The following is a 20,535-nucleotide window of genomic DNA, read 5'->3' on the forward strand; positions in this document are numbered from 1 at the left end:
TATTTCAAGAAATAAACGACTTAATACAACTAAATCTTTACAAAAAATGTTACCTGAAATGTCTCTGCCTAACACTGTGTGCAAACAGCACAGAAAAAAGTGATGTTGGCTGCAGCCAACTTCTGCTTCAGTAAGGGAAGCTTACTGGAATGGCCGCAATGCCCCCTCGGAGGCTGCGTCTGATTAGACGCCGAGTGACCAGTGCATTACATGATTGGGTGCAACGCCCTTGGAGACAGCGGCTGATTGGACGGCAGGAGACCGATTTGTTGATTGGATGGGAATTTTAAGGGAAGCTGGTCGGTGATTGGACGCAACCCCTTAGAGTCAGCGGCTGATTGGCCGCAAAAATAATCAGGCACAAAAAAATTGAAAACCAGGAAAACAAATCGGGAATTCCGATTAAAATCGGAAGAATATCATGCCTGTGTGCGTTTGTGAGTACAAGGAAGCTGAGATAAGGCACTGACCCGAGCTGGTCTCTGGTGGGGCCACGTGCTTCATCCTTTTGAGGTATTCCAGTTTGTCAGACTTGGTGTGATGAGTCGAAACAATTCCGAGTTCCATCGCTAAATGCTGCAAGAAGATGAAAAATAAAAGATCAGACTCCTCTCCTTCCGCTCCACCATCCAGTGGACCACAATGCACACAAATATATATTGCCTTTAACATGCTAGGCAGCAGGGTGGCACAGCCATAGAGTTGCTGCCTCACAACGCCAGGGACCCAGGTTCAATCCTGTCTGTACGGAGTTTGTACGTTCTTTCCCCCGACCACGTGGCTTTTCTCCAAGATCTCCGGTTTCCTCTAAAGCTCCAGACGTGCAGGTTTGTAGGTTAATTGGCTTGGTAAGATTGCACCTTCTACCGCTGCACCACAGAGAGCATATTAACGTATGGCATCTCTGTGTGGTATCTCAGCTGCACGGAGGCGGAGAGGAGAGCTCTTCAGCGCGTCGTCCACAGAGCGCAGAGGATCATTGGGACACCGCTACCAGCCTTGGAGGGCATCTACCACACACGGTGCCTCAGGAAGGCCGTCAGCATCCACAAAGACTCCTCACACCCTTGTAACGGACTGTTCGAACTCCTACCCTCCGGCAGACGTTACAAGGCTTTCTATGCCCGCACCTCCAGACTCAGGAACAGCTTCATCCCCAGAGCTATCGCTGCTCTGAACCGGCCCTGCTGAGTGCCCCCCCCCCCCATGGACTGTCTCCCTCGGACGGTCACGTTGCACAGACACATCTGCACTTTAGTCTGTTTGAACTGTTTTGACTATTTTACTGTTGTAATGTTCTTTTTACAAACCATGTTCTCGGGGTATCTAAATCTAAATGTTATTAGTTATTTAAGTTATGACATCGGATGGAAGCTGCATACCAAATCTCGTTGCGCTTATGTGCGATGACAATAAAAGATATTATTATTATTTATTATTGTAAATCGTCCCTCATGTGCGTAGGGTAGTGCTAGTGTATGGCGGGGGGGGGGGGAAATCGCTGGTCGGCGTGGACTCAGTGGGCCCAAGGGCCTGCTTCCACGCTGTATCCTAAACTACACTCCCAATTCACAAGAAACTCACCTCTTGGACTCTGACCGCAAACTCTTCCTCCGATTCACCTTCCATTAGGGACATGCTGGGAAGCCACCTGCAAGGTACAGGAAAGACAGCTGTAATAGTTGTTCACGACAGTCACACTCGCAATCATATACACTTGTGCTTTCCCACCTAAAATAATTTAGCCGCCAATATTTCTACGGTGATCATTCCTGGAGTTCAGCGAAGTTAGTATGAGCGATTAGTATGGGCGTCAGGGGTTAGGGGGGAGAATGAGGTTGAGAGGGAAAGATAGATCAACCATGGTTGAACAGCAGAATAGACTTGATGGACCGAATGGCCTAATTCTGCTCCTATCGCGTATGAACTAATGAAGATTAGGTCACGATGGGATGCTACCTGCACAGAACAATATAATGCATTGAACTGCAAGTCAGGTGATAGGACAAGAATTAGGCCGTTTGGCCCATCGAGTCTACTCTGTCATTCAACCATGACTGATCTATCTCTCCCTCTCAACCCCATTCTCCTGCCTTCTCCCTATAACCCCTGACATCCTTGTTGATCAAGAATCTGTCAATCTCGGCGTTAAAAATTATCCATTAATTCGCCTCCACAATCTTCTGTGGCAATGAATTCCAGATTCACCACATTCCGATAGGTGGTATCTTTGGATAAATCAGCACTTTGGTAAAGGAATTATATATATTTTTTTAAACGGGAAATACTCAGGGAGTCGGGCAACAGCTGCGGAGAAAGAAACGGGGTTAACATTTCAGTCAAAGCCCCTTTGTTAGCAATTTCCCAATTCTGCTGGGGCGCTTGAACTGAAACTTTGTTCCTCTTTCCACAGATGCTGCCTGACCCACTGAGCGCTTCCAGCATTTTTTTTGTTTTCATTTCACACCGAGCATCTGCAGTTTAATCACCAATTGGTTGAGTTTTTAAAATAATTATCTGACAGATTCCACGGTTATTTTCTTCTGCGCAAACACAAGCTGGAAAGGGTGCATGGAAGATTGACGAGGATGCTGCCAGGCTATAGGGAGAGCTTGAGCAGGCTGGGACTCTTTGGAGCGCAGGAAGATAGAGGGTGATCTTACGGATGTATAAGATCGTGAGAGGAATAGATAGGGTAAATTCACAGAGTGCAATCATGAGAGGAATAGATCGGGTCGATGCTCTGGGTCTCTTTCCCAGAGTAGGGGGATTGAGAACCAGGGAACATGGTTGCAAGGTGAGGGGAGAAAGATTTAATAAGAATCCAAGGAGTATCCCAACGTTTAAGAAACATTGTGAGGTACACGGATAAGACCGGTTTAGAGGGATATGGGCCAATGCAGGCAGGACGAGGGTAAATGGGACATGTTGGTCGGTGTGGACAAGTTGGGCCGAAGGGCTTGTTTCCACGCTGTATCACTCTATGACTATTTCAGAGAGAAACAGACATCATCTGCCATGATAATGAGATGGTCTGCAGCTAACCCACCATTGCACGGAAAGGGAAACAGAGTGAAGGAAATATTAACAGCATTATGGAGTTCACAGAGTGATAAAGAACACAGGTAAAGGAAGTATATCAAATTAAAAGGCATAGATAAGAGTCAGAACCTATTCCCGCAGGGTGGGAATGTCCAACTCGAGAGGGAATAGCTATAAAGGTGAGGGGGGTGGGGGGAGAAGTGTTGGAGTAACTTAGTGTATCAGGCAGGATCCCTGGAGAACATGGATAGGTGATGTTTCGGGTTGGGACTCTTCTTCAGACCGATTCAACTGTATCAGTCTGTAGTAGGGTCCCAACATGAGGCATCACCTCTTCACGTCGAATCAGTCTGAAGGGCCCCAACTCAGAACGTCATCTATCTATATTGAACCAGTCTGAAGAAGGACCCCGACATAAAACGTCATCTATCTATATTGAACCAGTCTGAAGAAGGACCCCGACCAAAAACTTCACCTATCTATGTTGAATCAGTCTGAAGGGCCCAACCAAAACTTCGTTCTTGCTTTCTCCCTCCTTCCCCTCCCCTTCTCCCCTTCCTAGCTTTCCCACAGCCCACGGTCTCCGCCCCTTCCTTTCTTCTTCCCACCCCCCCCACCCCCAAATCAGTCTGAAGAAGGGTCTCGATCCGAAACGTCACCTATTCCTTCGCTCCGTAGATGCTGCCTCACCCGCTGAGTTTCTCCAGCATTTTTGTCTACCTATCTATGTGGAATCAGTCTGAAGAAGGGCCCCGACCCAGAGTGTGACTTATGTTCTGCAGGACTGCTACTGGACCCAGAGTTACTCCAGCACTTTGCGTCTTTTTTGTTTTGTAAAGCAGCACCTTGTTCCTTGTTTCTACAGGCAGATACACCGGATGGCTTCCCTCCCGCTGACGCTCGAAGCGATCACAATGCAATGACACAGGTCCAAGCGCATGTTTGCATATACACTGAACAAAGGTACATCGGCCGACTAAGCCCCGAGAAGCATCAAGTTAGCACAGGCACTGGCTGTAGTGCGAGCTGGGGATAGGGTGGGGACAGAGGAGGAGGAGGAGGGGGAGGAAGCTAAACACAAGCAGGTTCACTCAACCTTACCGATATGACCCCCAGTGATAGTTAGCGACAGTTACTACCTTACTTGGTATATGGTGAAGGGAATAAAAAACATCCACAGCAGCTCGGCAAGCCAAGAGGATTCGACGACACTCTGAGGGAGAAAGGGGGGAAAGATAAGTCTCACTAAATCTGTTCCCACAAGTAGTTAGAGGCAGGATCGGAACAAGTCTCTTGTTCACAAGATCGCTGACATCAGAATTTTATTCGGCAAGTATGTTTTGCAACATACGAGGAATTTCACTGGCCAGGTCAGTCATACAATTAAAAGCAACAGATCACTCAAAAACATACATTTTAACATGAACATCCACCACAGTGACTCCTACACATTCCTCACTGTGATGGAAGGTGAAATAAAGTTCAAGTCTCTTCCTTTTGTTCTTCCTCGGTCGTGGGCCTCGAGCCGTCCGTTGATGGGACGATCTTGACTCCCGTAGCCGGCGGCGTTCGGGCCCTCCGCGTCGAGGCGATCAAGCTCCCGCATTGGCGGGGTGGGGGGGTTGAGCTCCCCCGCGCCAGGCGATCGAACCTCATGTCGGGGCTGGTGAACCTTCCGCGACGTTGGAGCTCCCGACTCGGCCTCACCCGAGACTGCGACCCCTTGACGCAGATTCCGCGGTGGGAGCAATCCCAGGCAAGGGATCAGCTCCGATGTTAAGTCCGCGCCCCGCGGTGGGGCTCACGACCGTCCGAGGAGGCTTCCAGCCCCATCGATGGAAGGCCGCAGAGCCCGGAGAATGTGATCCAAAAATTGAGCTTCATCCGAAAATTATCCGAAGGTAAGAGATTCAAAAAAAAAAGTTTCCTCCGATCCTCTGCCCCCTCACTCCACATAAAACAAACTGAAGAACATCAAAACAAACTTTTAATACACTAAAAAATAACAGAAAGAAAGAAAATATGAGCAGGGCAGCAATCTCCCCGGCGCCCCTGGTGGAAATATGTCTATGTCCACATTTGTCTTTCCTGACCATATAACAATTACTATACGCCAATTACAGCACGGAAACAGGCCATCTCGGCCCTTCTAGTCTGTGCCGAACAATTACTCTCACCTAGTCCCATCTACCTGCACTCAGACCATTCCTTTCCCGTCCATATACCTATCCAATTTATTTTTTAATGATAAAATCGAACCTGCCTCCACCACTTCCACTGGAAGCTCATTCCACACAGCTACCACTCTCTGAGTAAAGATGTTCCCCCTCATGTTACCCCTAAACTTCTGTCCCTTAATTCTCAAATCATGTCCTTTTGTTTGAATCTTCCCTACTCTCAATGGGAAAAGCTTATCCACGTCAACTCTGTCTACCCCTCTCATCATTTTAAAGACCTCTATCAAGTCCCCCCCTTAACCTTCTGTGCTCCAAAGAATAAAGACCTATCTTGTTCAACCTTTCTCTGTAACTTGGGAGCTGAAACCCAGGCAACATTCTCCTTCCACTCCCAAACGGCGAAATCCAAAGATGCGAGACTGAATGTTTGGAGTTTGGAATATCTGAACGTATTTTTTTAAATCACTATCACTAATGTTGACTAATATCTCGCTGCGGTGTCAGACCGAGAGTCACAGTGTGGTAACAGGATCTTCGGCCCAACTTGCCCACGCCAACCAACATGTCCCATCATTAAAAAGAATAGAAATTAAAACAAGCTAAAATAGAATAACACAAGTATAAAATACAAGAATAAAAGTTACAGTGCAGTGTAAGAAATGAATAATTATTTAAAATAATTTAATTCAAGGCAGCGACAAACAGAGGAGTCTTCAGCCCTAATTTAAAAGATCTGAGAGCTGGAGCAGAATGTTCCATATATGTGGTGCATAAAAACTAAACGCTGCTTCTCCATGTTTAGTTCTGACTATGGGGACAGAAAGTAGACCTGTCAATAGACAATAGGTGCAGGAGTAGGCCACTCGGCCCTTCGAGCCAGCACCGCCATTCAATGTGATCATGGCTGATCATCCCCAATCAGTACCCCGTTCCTGCCTTCTCCCCATATCCCCCGACTCCGCTATTTTTAAGAGCCCTATCTAGCTCTCTCTTGAAAGCATCCAGAGAACCTGCCTCCACCGCCCTCTGAGGCAGAGAATTTCACAAACTCACCACTCTTTCCTCGTCTCCGTTCCAAATGGCTTACTCCTTATTCTTAAACTATGGCCCCTGTTTCAGGACTCCCCCAACATCGGGAACATTTTTCCTGCCTCTAGCGTGTCCAAGCACTTAACAATCTTATACGTTTCAATGAGATATCCTCTCATCCTTCTAAACTCCAGAGTGTACAAGCCCAGCCGCTCCATTCTCTCAGCATATGACAGTCCCGCCATCCCGGGAATTAACCTTGTAAACCTGGACGACTTCAGTATAACTGCAACATGACGGCCCAACCACTATACTTCGTGCCCCGTCTCTCGACATTTTATCCTCGTTTATTCCCATTTGAATGAAAGAAAGTTGCCATCTGATCACACACTGGGGGAAGATTCTTGACTCAGGTGAGAGGTGCAGCATGGAAAAACGCCCTGGGTCCACCAAGTCCCTGCTAACCATCGATCACCCGCTCACACTAGCTCTATGTTATCCCACTTCCTCATCCACTTCTTGATGTTTGAGGGAAACGGAGCACCCAGAGGAATCCCACGCTGTCACTGGAAGAACGTGTGAACTCCACACTGACAGCACCGATTGTCAGGATCGAACAACGCTGCTTGATGGGCCGAATGGTTTAATGGAACATTCTACTTGATGCCGAATGGCTTAATTCTACTCCCATCTCTTATGATAATAGACAATAGGTGCAGGAGTAGGTCATTCGGCCCTTCGAGCCAGCACCGCCATTCAATGTGATCATGGCTGATCATCCCCAATCAGTACCCCGTTCCTGCCTTCTCCCCATATCCCCTGACTTCACTAACTTCAAGAGCCCTATCTTGCTCTCTCTTGAAAGTTTCCAGAGAACTGGCCTCCACCGCCCTTTGAGGCAGAGAATTCCACAGACTCACAACTCTCTCTGTGAAAAAGTGTTTCTTCATCATCATTCTAAATGGCTTGCCCCTTATTCTTAAAATAAGATTCTTGATTCTGATCCACTATCTACACATGTGATCAGATGGCAACTTTCTTTCATTCAAATGGGAATAAATGAGGACAAAATGTTGAGAGACAGGGTCTCTGGAGCTGAGAGGCAGCAGCTCTGCCAGGTAAGCCACTGTGCCAAATCCTTTTTACAGCATTAGTTGAGTTTAGAGATACAGAGTGGAAAAGGGCCCTTCGGCCCACTGAGTTCATGCCGACCATCGATCACCAGTTCACACTAGTTTTATGTCATCCCACCTTCTCATCCACTCTCCACACACCAAGGACAATTTACAGAGGGCCCAATTAACCTGCAACATCTTATACAACTGCAACATGACCTCCCAACTTCTATACTCAATACTCTGACTGATGAAGGCCTAAGTGTCAAAAGCCTTTTTGACCACCTTATCTACCTGCGACTCAACCTTCAAGGAACCATGCACCTGTACTCCTAGATCCCTCTGCTCTACACCCAGAGGCCTACCATTCACTGTGTAGGTCCTGCCCTTGTTCGACGTCCCAAAATGCAACACCTCACACTTCTCTGTATTAAATTCCATCAACCATTCCTCCGCCCACCTGGCCAATCGATCCAGATCCTGCTGCAATCGTTCACAACCATCTTCACTATCTGCAAAACCACTCACTTTTGTATCATCAGCAAACTTGCTAATCTTGCCCTGTATGTTCTCATCCAAATCATTGATGTAGATGACAAACAGTAACGGGCCCAGCACCGAACCCTGAGGCACACCACTAGTCACAGGCCTCCAGTCCGAGAAGCAACCTTCCACCATCACCCTCTGCTTCCTTCCATGGAGCCAATTTGTTATCCATTCAGCTATCTCTCCTTGGGATCCCATGCGATCTAACCTTCCAGAGCAGCCTACCATGCGGAACCTTGTCGAACGCCTTACTGAAGTCCATGTACACAACATCTACAGCTCTACCCTTGACCATTTTGGTCACGTCTTCAAAAAAATGAATAAGATTTGTGTGATACGACTTCCCACGTCCTGACTATATCTAATGCCCCATCCAAATGCTTGTATAACCTATCCCTCAGAATACTCTCTAGTAACTTTCCAGTTACTCCAGCATTTTGTGTCTATCTTCGATGCATGCTTTGATAATGCCTTTAGGGATGAGGATAGGAGGAAGAAGCATGTTGTTCTCGAGGACAATAGTTTCTGGAGTGTAAAAGGCACGGAGGTGTAGCAGTTAGTGCTGCTGCCTCACAGCTCCAGGTGCCCAAGTACAGTTTGATCTCAAGTGCCCATGAGGTACTTCCGTGACCACATGCATTTCGACTTGGTGCGACGATTTCCTTTAACAAAGAGTCGTTGTTCGGTTAACTGACAACTATTAATTGATTACTCATAGTCATAGAGTGATACAATGTGGAAACAGGCCCTTCGGTCCAATTTGCTATACCTGCCAACATGTCCCAGCTACACTAGTCCCACCTGCCCGCGTTTGGTCCATATCCCTCCAGACTTGCCCTATCCATGTACCTGTCTAACTGTTTCTTAGATGTTGGGATAGTCCCAGCTTCAACTGCCTCCTCTGGCAGTTCGTTCCATACACCCACCACCCTTTGTGTGAAAAAGTTACCCCTCAGATTCCTATTAAATATTTTCCCCTTCACCTTGAACCTATGTCCTCTGGTTCTCGATTCCCTTACTCTGGGCAAGAGACTCTATGCATCTACCCGATTTATTCCTCTCATGATTTTATGCACTCCTTCATCTTCCCGCTCCTCCTTTTCCCCGCTCCCATCCGGCAGAAGGTACACATTGCGGACATTGCACTGTCTCAGGAACTGATGGCACTAGGCCTCTACTTGCTGGAGTTCAGATGAATGAGGGGGGGGGACCACATTGACTTCTATAAGATCACCCCTGTATGTTCTATGTTGGACCCCCTCGAAAACGAGATGACTGTCCATCTCAAGGGGTTATCCATGAATAAACTTGTTTCAAACTTGTTTCAAACCGGAGCATCCAGAGAAACCCCACGTGGTCACATAGAAAATAGGTGCAGGAGGAGGCCATTTGGCCCTTCGAGCCAGCACCGCCATTCATTGTGATCGTAGCTGATCATTCCCTATCAATCACCCGTGCCTGCCTTGTACCCATATCCCTTGATTCCACTAGCCCTTAGAGCTCTATCTAACTCTCTCTTAAATCCATCCAGTGACTTGGCCTCCACTGCCCTCTGTGGAGAATGTAAAAATTCCACACAGGCAGCACCCTTAGTCAGGATCGAACCCGGGTCCCTGGCGCTGTGAGGCAGCAACGCTACCGCTCCATGGGATGGGGGGGGGTGTGGAGGAATGAGCAATGACCGAGAAAAGGAAGGGAAGGGGTCTTACATGAATGAGAAAGCTCTCCATTAACACAAAGTATAAACTCACCACAGCTATGAAGGGCCTCTTCACGGTTAACACCACAGGTTGAATTGTGCTATTTATAGAAAAAGCCCAGGAGCTGGAATAGTAATAAGAACAAAGCACATCAAAATTATTGGTGCAGTCTCATGCAACGCACAATAGAGATCATTGTACTGAAAACCATCTGCTGCTTTTTATCCATGCCCATCCAAATTAGCGGCACAGTAATCTCAAACCTTGACACCATGGAGTGCCAGGATGCTAAAGGGATGTTGCCAGGACTTGAGGGACTGAGCTATGGGGAGAGATCGGGCAGACGACAACTTTATTCTTAAGAGCGCAGGAGGATGTATAAACACTGCTGGAATTTCTACATGGTGAAACAAAAAGGTATAAAATTGGCCTTTATTCAAATCTGACAATGTTGACTTTAACCACATGGGATTTTTTTTTCTATTCCAAATCTCAAATTGTGGAGCGCAGAGGCAAATAAATAAATAATGGGCCTTTGTCCCAAACATTATGGAGGGTGCTGCGGTTAGCTCTTCTGCTTGGCTCCCTTCTTGCACAAGGGGGCGATGTTTGTAGTTGTCAAATCTTCAGGAACCACTCCTAGTTATTCTTGAAATATCACAACTAATGCCTCCACAATTTCTGAGGCCACTTCCTTGAGAACCCTGGGGTGCAAGAATAATTTTTAATTCCTCTGCCATTTCTTCATTCCCCGTCACTGATGGCAAATCCCCTTGAGAACCAACTGCCCACTAGCACTAGAATAGGGAACAATTTTTTACCGAAGCCAATGCCTACAAACCTGTAACCTTTTGGTGGGTATCTTAGGCCCTTCGAGCCTCTATCCTCTTTGTTGCACGGTTACACCACAGGTTGAATTGTGCTATTTAATAGAAAAAGCCCAGGAGCGGGAATAGTAATAAGGGAACAACACAATCCGAGAAATTATTGGATATGCAGTCTACATGCAACGCACAATAGAGATCATTGTTACTGAGAAACTCATCTGCTGCTTTTTATCCATGCCCATCCAAATTAGCGGCACAGTAATCTCAAACCTTGACACCATGGAGTGCCAGGATGCTGGCCGGATATTGCCAGGACTTTGAGGGACTTGAGCTATGGGAGAGGTCGGGCAGACTGCAAATTTATTCTTACTGAGCGCAGGAGGCAATGTATATAACACTGCTGGAATTTCTACATGGTGAAACAAAAAGGTATAAAATTGGCCTTTATTCAAATCTGACAATGTTGACTTTAAAACCACATGGGATTTTTTTTTTTCTATCTCAATTCTCAAATTGTGGAGGCAGAGGCAAATAAACACTGGGGGCGATGTTTGTAGTTGTCACAATCTCAGCCAACCACTCCTATTTATTCTTGAAATATCACAACTAAATGCCTCCACAATTTCTGGAGGCCACTTGTTGCTCCTTGAGAACCCTGGGGTGCAAGAATAATTTTTAATTCCTCTGCCATTTCTTCATTCCCCGTTATCAAATCTCCTGCATCAATCTCCAGCGGCCCAACGTCCACTCTAGCCTCTTTGTTGCTCCTTACATATCTGTAGAAACTCTTGCAATCCTCTTTTATATTACTGGCTAGCTTACATTCGTACTTCACCTTTTCTCTCCGTGTTGTCATAAAGTCATAAGTGATAGGAGAGTGGGAGGAGGTCCAGCACTTAGCAGCATGGTGCGCTGACAACAACCTGGCCCTTAACTCCAAGAAGACCAAGGAGCTCATTGTAGACTTCAGGAAGTCCAGAGGCGGCACGCACACCCCCATCCACATTAACGGGACGGAGGTGGAACGTGTTTCTATCTTCAGGTTCCTGGGAGTCAACATCTCCGATGACCTCTCTTGGACCCACAATACCTCTACTCTGATCAAGAAGGCTCATCAGCGTCTCTTCTTCCTGAGGAGACTGAAGAAGGTCCATCTGTCTCCTCAGATCCTGGTGAACTTCTACCGCTGCACCGTCGAGAGCATCCTTACCAACTGCATCACAGTATGGTATGGCAACTGCTCTGTCTCCGACCGGAAGGCACTGCAGAGGGTGGTGAAAATTGCCCAACGCATCACCGGTTCCACGCTCCCCTCCATTGAGTCTGTCCAAAGCACGCGCTGTCTGCGGAGGGCGCTCATTCGCCTCCCCTGCTCTCAAGAATACCTTTAACCCTCCTCCCTCGGAGGCCGCTTCTCTTGCAATCCTCATTTTCGAGGAAACCTTCTTTCATTTTGCTAGCTTCTTGTTTGCTCCTCATGTACACTCTTGCAATCCTCTTTTATATTATTGGCTAGCTTACATTCGTACTTCATCTTTTCTCTCCGCGTTGTCATAAAGTCATAAGTGATAGGAGAGTTAGGCCATTCGGCCCATTAAGTCGACTCCATCATTCAATCATGGCTGATCTATCTCTCCCACCTAACCCCATTCTCCTGCCTTCTCCTCATTACCCGACACCCGTACTAATCAAGAATCCATCTATCTCTGCCTAAAAAATATCCACCGACTTGGCCTCCACAGCCTTCTGTGGCAAAGAATTCCACAGATTCACCACGCTCTGACTAAAGAAATGTTTCCTCATCTCCTTCCTGAAAGAATGTCCTTTAATTCTGAGGCTGTCCCCTCCAGTCCTAGACTCCCACTAGTGGAAACATCCTCTCCACATCCACTCTATCCATGCCTTTTACAATTCGGTACATTTCAATGAGCCCCCCCCCCCCCCCCACCCCCCCCATTCTTCTAAACTTCAGCGAGTACAGGCCCTGTGCCGACAAACGCTCATCATACGTTAGCCTACTCATTCCTGGGACCATTCTTGAAATCCTCCATCTCCAGACCCAGCACATCCTTCCTCAGATATGGTGCCCAAAATGGCTCACAATATTCCAAATGCGGCCTGACCAGCACCTTATAGAGCCTCAGCATTATATCAGTTCCCTCTTGAAATAAATGCCAGCATTGAGTTTGCTTTCTTTACTACTGATTCGACTTGCAGATTAACTATGATCCAAATATTGATAAGGACAATCTGGCTCAGAAATGGCTGATGCTGGCACAAGTCTCTCCTCAAGCCGGGTAGTTTAGCCTGGGGCACTACCTGATCGGGTGCCACTCGTAAAACCTAAAGTGCGGTTTGGACTTCGAAAATGACACCAAACCTTCAGTAGACTATTTCTGTACACATTGCTAGTCGGGGATTGTGCTTAAGTATGGCAATACTCTACTGGACGATATGTAAGAAACAAATTTCACTGTGCCTTTGCACGTTTAGTTTAGTTTCGAGACACAGCGTGGAAACAGCCCTTTCGGCCCACCGACCATCAATTCCCGCACATTAATAACCTCTCCGTTGCCATCGAGAAGAAGGTACAGGAGATTGAAATCTTGAACATCCAGGTTCAGGAACAGCTTCTTCCCCAAGCTCTGAACATAACAGTCTGTTATTACTATTGCACTTTATCTGTTTATTTATTGTGCATATATATATATATATATATACTTTATCTGTTTATTTATTGTGTATATATATATGTATATGTATATATATGGTCTATGGTCTATAGACGCACTGAACTCTTATCTCCTGTTCGGCAACTTGAGCGCCCTGGAGAGGAAAAGACTACAAAAAGTAGTAAACGCTGCCCAGTCCATCATCGGCTCTGACCTTCCTTCCATCGAGGGGATCTATCGCAGTCGCTGCCTCAAAAAGGCTGGCAGTATCATCAAGGACCCACACATCCTGGCCGCACACTCATCTCCCTGCTACCTTCAGGTAGAAGGTACAGGAGCCTGAAGACCTCAACGACTAGGTTTAGGAATAGCTACCATCAGGCTATTAAACTTGGCTTGGACAAAGCTCTGAACATTAATAGCCAATTATCTGTTATTTGCACTTTATCAGTATATTTATTCATGTGTGTATTTACGCATATAATGGTATATGGACATACTGATCTGTGTTGTAGTCAATGCCTACTATGTTCTGTTGTGCTGAAGCAAAGCAAGAATTTCATTGTCCTATAAAGGACACATGACAATAAACTCTCTTGCCTTGTCTTGTATAATGTGGATAAATGTGAGGTTATCCATTTTGGTGGCAAAAACGGGAAAGCAGGCTATTATCTAAATGGTGGCCGATTGGGAAAGGGGGAGATGCAGCGAGACCTGGGTGTCATGGTACACCAGTCATTGAAGGTAGGCATGCAGGTGCAGCAGGCAGTAAAGAAAACGAATGGTATGTTGGCTTTCATAGCAAAAGGATTTGAGTACAGGAGCAGGGAGGTTCTACTGCAGTTGTACAGGGTCTTGGTGAGACCACACCTGGAGTATTGCGTACAGTTTTGGTCTCCAAATCTGAGGAAGGACATTATTGCCATAGAGGGAGTGCAGAGAAGGTTCACCAGACTGATTCCTGGGATGTCAGGACTGTCTTATGAAGAAAGACTGGATAGACTTGGTTTATACTCTCTAGAATTTAGGAGTTTGAGAGGGGATCTTATAGAAACTTACAAAATTCTTAAGGGGTTGGACAGGCTAGATGCAGGAAGATTGTTCCCGATGTTGGGGAAGTCCAGAACACGGGGTCACAGCTTAAGGATAAGGGGGAAATCCTTTAAAACCGAGATGAGGAACTTTTTTCACACAGAGAGTGGTGAATCTCTGGAACTCTCTGCCACAGAGGGTAGTCGAGGCCATTTCATTAGCTATATTTAAGAGGGAGTTAGATGTGGCCCTTGTGGCTAAAGGGGATCAGAGGGTATGGAGAGAAGGTAGGTACGGGATATTGAGTTGGATGATCAGCCATGATCATATTGAATGGCGGTGCAGGCTCGGAGGGCCGAATGGCCTACTCCTGCACCTAATTTCTATGTTTCTATGTTTACAGATTCTGTTGTGCTGCAGCAAGCAAGAATTTCATTGTGCTATCTGGGACACATGATAATAAAACTCTCTTGACTCTTGACTTGACTTAATACTACGCTACACATACCAGGGACAATTTTACAGTAACACCAAGCCAATTAACCTACAAATCTATATGACCTTGGAGTGTGGAGGGAAACCGAAGATTTCGGAGAAAACCCACGCAGGTCACCAACTGCGTACTGACAGCGCCCGTAGTCAGGTCTCTGGCGCTGTGAGGCAGTCGCACTCCCGCTACAACATTAAAAAAAAAAAAACACTGGACCATTAATGTAGGAATCGTACCTGAATTTCAGGAGCCCAACCTTTCCATTGGTCATTTCATCCTCTGGGAACAGGAGCAGTGTGCGCTCTCCCTCCAGGGAGTTGTAACCCCGCAGAGTCTCTGCCAAACGCGTGCGGCTTTCTATCCAGCCCAGCTCCATGTAGCCGCGAGCCCAACTCACAAAGCCAGCCCGACCCTCCAGCAGGGGCTAAACACACGGGCAAGAGAGAAACAAGCGATTACACAAAGAACTAGCAAACAGAGTCAGAGAACACAGAATCAGGCACCTCAACCCAAAACATCGCCAATTCCCTCTCTCCAGAGATGCTGCATGACCCGCTAAGTCATCCAGCATTTTATGTCTATCTTCGGTATAAACCGGCACTTGCAGTTCCTTCCCGCACATCAGGCATTTTGCTTGCTGCTTGGATTAGACAATAGACAATAGACGGTAGGTGCAGGAGTAGGCCATTCGCCCTTCGAGCCAACACCGCCATTCAATGTGACCACGGCTGATCATCCCCAATCAGTACCCCGTTCCTGCCTTCTCCCCATATCCCCTGACTCCGCTATCTTCAAGAGCCCTATCTTGCTCTCTCTTGAAAGCATCCAGAGAACCTGCCTCCACTGCCCTCTGAGGCAAATAATCCCACAGACTCACACCACTCTGTGAGGAAAAAGTGTTTCCTCGTCTCCGTTCTAAATGGCTTACTCCTTATTCTTAAACTGTGGCCCCAGGTTCTGGATTCCCCCAACATCGGGAACATGTTTCCTGCCTCTAGCGTGTCCAAGCCCTTAACAATCTTATATGTTTCAATGAGATCCCCTCTCAGAGGAATTAGAGGGTTTCAGCTGCAGGGAGAGGCTGGACAGGCTTGGATTGTTTTCTCCAGAACTTCAGAGGTTGAGGGGAGACGATAGAAGTATATAAAATTATGAGAGGCATAGTTAGGGTAGACAGTCAAAACCTTTTTTCCCCAGGGTGGAAATGGCCAGCACCGGAGGGCCTAGCGATAACGTGAGAGGGGGGAAAGTTTAATGGAGATGTGGGGTTTTTTTGGGGTTTTTTTCAGTGAGTGGTGAGGGCCTGGAACACATTGCCAGGAGTGGTTTAGTTTTGTTTTGTGTCGATATACAGCACAGGCCATCAGGGATGAAGGCTGCTTTACCGATTCTAGTAAGTAAGTAAGTTTATTGGCCAAGTATTCACATACAAGGAATTTGCCTTGGTGCTCCGCCCACAAGTAACAACATGACATACAGTGACAGTTACGAATGTCTCAGAAAACACTAAACATTCGTAATAATAAAACATTAATGATAAAACACCATTGATCAAGCATGTGAACCAACAAAATACCAGATCAAAGGGAGGCTACAGATTTTTGGCTGTCGAGTAGAGCAACTACTCGTGGATAAAATCTGTTTTTTATGTCTGGCTGTGGCAGCTTTGACAGTCCGGAGTCGCCTTCCAGAGGGAAGTGATTCAAAGAGTTTGTGGCCAAGGGTGAGAGGGGTCAGAGATGATCTTGCCCGCTTGCTTCCTGGCCCTTGCAGTGTACAGTTCATCAATGGAGGGAAGGTTGCAGCCAATAACCTTCTCTGCTGATCGGACGTTTCTCTGCAGCCTCCAGGTGACGTGCTTGGTGGCTGAGCCAAACCAGACCATGATGGAGAAGGTGAGGACAGACTCTACGATGGCCGTGTAGAATTGGACCTTGGATAACCTTGGATATTATGGATCGTGACAAACCACTTTCTCTGATTCAAGAGTAAAGCAACAGAGGTCCTGGCCCGTGTTTGAAGAAGGGCAAACCAACCACTAATTGGCAGAAACAATATTTTAGTGATAGCTGGGCCAGTGTTTATAATAGCTGCCCTCAGGAGCTGACGGAAGCAGTTAGTATTGATCCATCGCAAGGGAGGTTAGATAAATATCTGTCAGAAATTAATGCAGTGTGATACAGCAGAAACATTTAGACGCATGATGTTGCAAATAGGGCCTGTAGAGTTTAATTTAGTTTAGTTAAGTTTAGTTTAATTTAATTAATTTTTGTATAGTTTAGTTTAGTTTAGAGATATGCCCTTCTGCCCACCGAGTCCACGCCAACCAGCTATCCCCGCACGCAAACACTATCCTACACACACTCTGGACAATTTTACAATATTTACCAAGCCAAACCTGTGCGTCGTTTGAGTTGAGTTTAGTTTAGAGAGTCAGCGCAGAATCAGGCCCTTCGGCCCACCGGGTCCATGCCGACCAACGATCCCCACACACTAACACTATCCTACACACACTAGGGACAATTTTACAATTTTCACCAAGCCAATTAGCCTACAAACCTATATGTCTTTGGAATTGAGTTTGGTTTAGAGATACAGCGCGGAAACGGGGCTTTCGGCCCACAGAGTCAGCGCAGATCAGCAATCCCCGTACACTAACACTATCCTACACGCAAGGACAATTTAATTTTTTACCAAGCCAATTAGCCTACAAACCTGTACATCTTTGGAGTGTGGGAGGAAACCGGAGTTCCCAGAGAACATCTACATAGGTCATATAAACTTAGAAAATAGGTGCAGGAGTAGGCAATTCTGCCCTTCGAACCTGCACCGCCATTCAATATGATCATGGCTGATCATCCAACTGAGTATCCCATACCTGCCTTCTCTCCATACCCCCTGATCCCTTTAGCTACAAGGGCCACATCTAACTCCCTCTTAAATATAGCCAATGAACTGGCCTCAACTGCCCTCTTGTGGCAGAGAATTCCATAGATTCACCACTCTCTGTGTGAAATTTTTTTCCCTCATCTTGGTCCTAAAAGACTTCCCCCTTATCCTTAAAGGGGTGATCCTTAAAAGGTCACGGGGAAAATGCACAAACTCCGTACAGGCAGTGCCCATAATCAAAATTGAACTGGGTCTCTGGTGCTGTGAGGCAGCAACTCTACCGCTGTGCCACTGTGCCGACCCAGGGGGTGGAGGGGGGGGGGAGATAAGAGAGTGGGGTTTAAGTGCAGAGGAATAGAGGGATATGAATCCTGTACCGGCAGACGAGATCAGTTTAACTATGCATCACACACATTGCGGGCCAAGGGGCCCAGTCCTGTGTTCTACTGTTTTATGTCAAACTCAAGTCCTTTCCAAGAGAGGGAGGGGTGGGGGGAGGTAAAATGACCGGTGAAAGATAGTGAGAAGACCAGTAACGTTGTGGATTTTAATACATTCCCTGCTCCTTGGGATTCTCAAAAGCAAACCGGAGATCACGGTAACAAGACGACAATTGATTAAACAAATACGCCTTTGTAGGTTCACTGGATTGCAGTGCCTGGCATTTGATGTACAGAGCACTGACAAATGCAAGCAAACGTTCAATCGCATTCAAAGATAGACACAAAGTGCTGGAGTGCCTCAGCGGGTCAGGCAGCATCGCTGGAGAAAATGGATTGGTGACGTTTCTATCTACGGTCACCTATGGAAAGTCTGAAGGGTCCCACCTGAAATGTCACCTACCCAAAGAGACGCAAAAAAGCTGGAGTAACTCGGCGGGTCAGGCAACATCTCCGGAGAAAAGGAATAGGTGACGTTTCTGGTCGAGACTCACAGTCTGAAGAAGGGTCTCGACCTGAAATGTCACCTATTCCCTTTCTCCAGAGATGCTGCCTGTCCGCCTGAGTTACTCCTCCATCTTCTGTCTATCCAGTGTAAACTAGCATCTGCAGTTCCTTTCTACACATCATCTCACATCGGTGAGGCCACATTGAGAGTGTTGTATTCAGTTCTGGGCAGCGTACTATCGAAAATATGTTGTCAAGCTGGAAAGAGCACAGAGAAGATTGACAAGGATGTTGCCAGTGCCAGAGGGTCTGAGCTACAGGAAGAGGTTGAATAGGCTGGGACTCTATTTCTTGGAGCGCAAGAGGATGAGGGGTGATCTTATTGAGGTGTATAAAATCATGAGAAGAATAGATCAGGTAGACGCAGAGAGTCTCTTGCCCAGAGTAGGGGAATCGAGGACCAGAGGACATAGGTTTCAGGTGATGGGGAAAAGATTTCATAGGAATCTGAGGGGTAACTATTTCACACAAAGGGTGGTGGGTGTATGGGACAAGCTGCCAGAGGAGGTAGTTGAGGCAGGGAGTTTAAGAAACAGTTATGACAGGACAGGTTTGGTGGGATATGGAGCAAACGCAGGCAGGTGGAACAAGTGTAGCTGGGACATGTTGGTCAGTGTGGGCAAGTCATCAGGAATAGGAGTATTTGCATTTCGTTGTCTCTGTACCGTACACTGACAATGACAATTAAAATTGAATCTTGAATCTGAGTAGAATTAGGCCATTCGGCCCATCATGTCTACTCTGCCATTCAATCATGGCTGATCTTTCTCTCCCTCCTAACTCCATTCTTCTGCCTTCTCCCCAAAAGCTGCAACACAAGTTGGGCCGAAGGGCCTGTTTCCACACTCTATGACCTATCCATGTTCTCCAGGGATGCTGCCTGAGCCGCTGAGTTACTCCTGCACTCTGTGCGGCAACCTGCTTCACTGCTGCTCCAACTTACCGTGTGACACGGTGCGAGGAAACTCAGCACATTGTGGTCAAACTGGGTGATGTGGTTGGCCATGCAGGTCTTGACGTTTTTATCTCGCTGCTTGGGGTCACTTTGAGAGACAATCATGCCCAACACCGAGCACATTGCTCGCACGATAACCCTGGAACGGAACACAAGAGAGGAAGAAGCAATAAACACCAATTTGAATATGAAAAAAAATGCAGACTCTTTTACAATCTTTCTTCATGAGGAGAATTAGGCCATTCAGTCCGTCAAGTCGACTGCTATTCAATCATGGCTGATCTATCTTTCCCTCTCAACCCCATTCCCCTGCCTCCTCCAAAGATTGTTAACGTTTGGACACGCTAGAGGCAGGAACATGTTCCCGATGTTGGGGGAGTCCAGAACCAGGGGCCACAGTTTAAGAATAAGGGGTAAGCCATTTAGAATGGAGACGAGGAAACACTTTTTCTCACAGAGAGTTGTGAGTCTGTGGAATTCTCTGCCTCAGAGGGCGATGGAGGCAGGTTCTCTGGATGCTTTCAAGAGAGAGCTGGATAGGGCTCTTAAAGATATCGGAGTCAGGGGATATGGGGAGAAGGCAGGAACGGGGTACTGATTGGGGATGATCGGCCATGATCACATTGAATGACGGTGCTGGCTTGAAGGGCCAAATGGCCTACTCCTGCACCTATTGTCTATTGTCTCCCCATAACCCCTGACAGCTGAACTAATCAACAATCCCTGCCTGACAAAATATATCCATTGACTTGGCCTCCACGACCTTCTGTGACAATGTATTTCACACATTCACCACCCTCCGACTAAAGAAATTCTTCTCCATCCAAAGGTACTTGTGGCGGCACCCGGCGGTTGAGCCACTTGCTACGCAAACCCTCGGCAGGCGGAGAGGGGGGGTAGGGTCACGTGACTGGGCAATGGTGGGGAGGAGTTGTCACGGGGTGTAGGGGTGTGCCTTAGTATATAACGAACCCCGGGTCAAACCTCTCTCTCTCTTTGTGTGAGTGTCCTGCCACCTCAGCAAGATCTCAGCTCGAGCCCACGAGGCAACAGCCTCGCAGCAGCAACAATTACTTTTGTGTTAGGACTAAAAACGTGCATGTATACCTAAACT

At 46.9% G+C, this 20,535-nt stretch overlaps 1 protein-coding gene across 2 annotated transcripts in view; it reads right to left on the bottom strand.

The window, feature by feature from the left end:
• aup1 (AUP1 lipid droplet regulating VLDL assembly factor) overlaps positions 1-20,535 on the bottom strand; it is a 63,655-nt gene that overhangs the window by 21,975 nt on the left and 21,145 nt on the right. For both annotated transcript variants that reach the window (XM_055630819.1, XM_055630818.1), the window contains exons 3-8: positions 19,410-19,560; positions 14,867-15,054; positions 9,661-9,733; positions 4,182-4,255; positions 1,585-1,651; positions 471-576 (exon numbers count right to left, since the gene is read on the bottom strand). In XM_055630819.1, coding sequence (XP_055486794.1) covers positions 471-576; positions 1,585-1,651; positions 4,182-4,255; positions 9,661-9,733; positions 14,867-15,054; positions 19,410-19,560 — 659 coding nt within the window. The remainder of the gene's footprint in view (positions 1-470; positions 577-1,584; positions 1,652-4,181; positions 4,256-9,660; positions 9,734-14,866; positions 15,055-19,409; positions 19,561-20,535) is intronic.

This window comes from Leucoraja erinacea, unplaced genomic scaffold (genome assembly GCF_028641065.1).
Source record: "Leucoraja erinacea ecotype New England unplaced genomic scaffold, Leri_hhj_1 Leri_53S, whole genome shotgun sequence".
NCBI lineage: Eukaryota > Metazoa > Chordata > Chondrichthyes > Rajiformes > Rajidae > Leucoraja > Leucoraja erinaceus.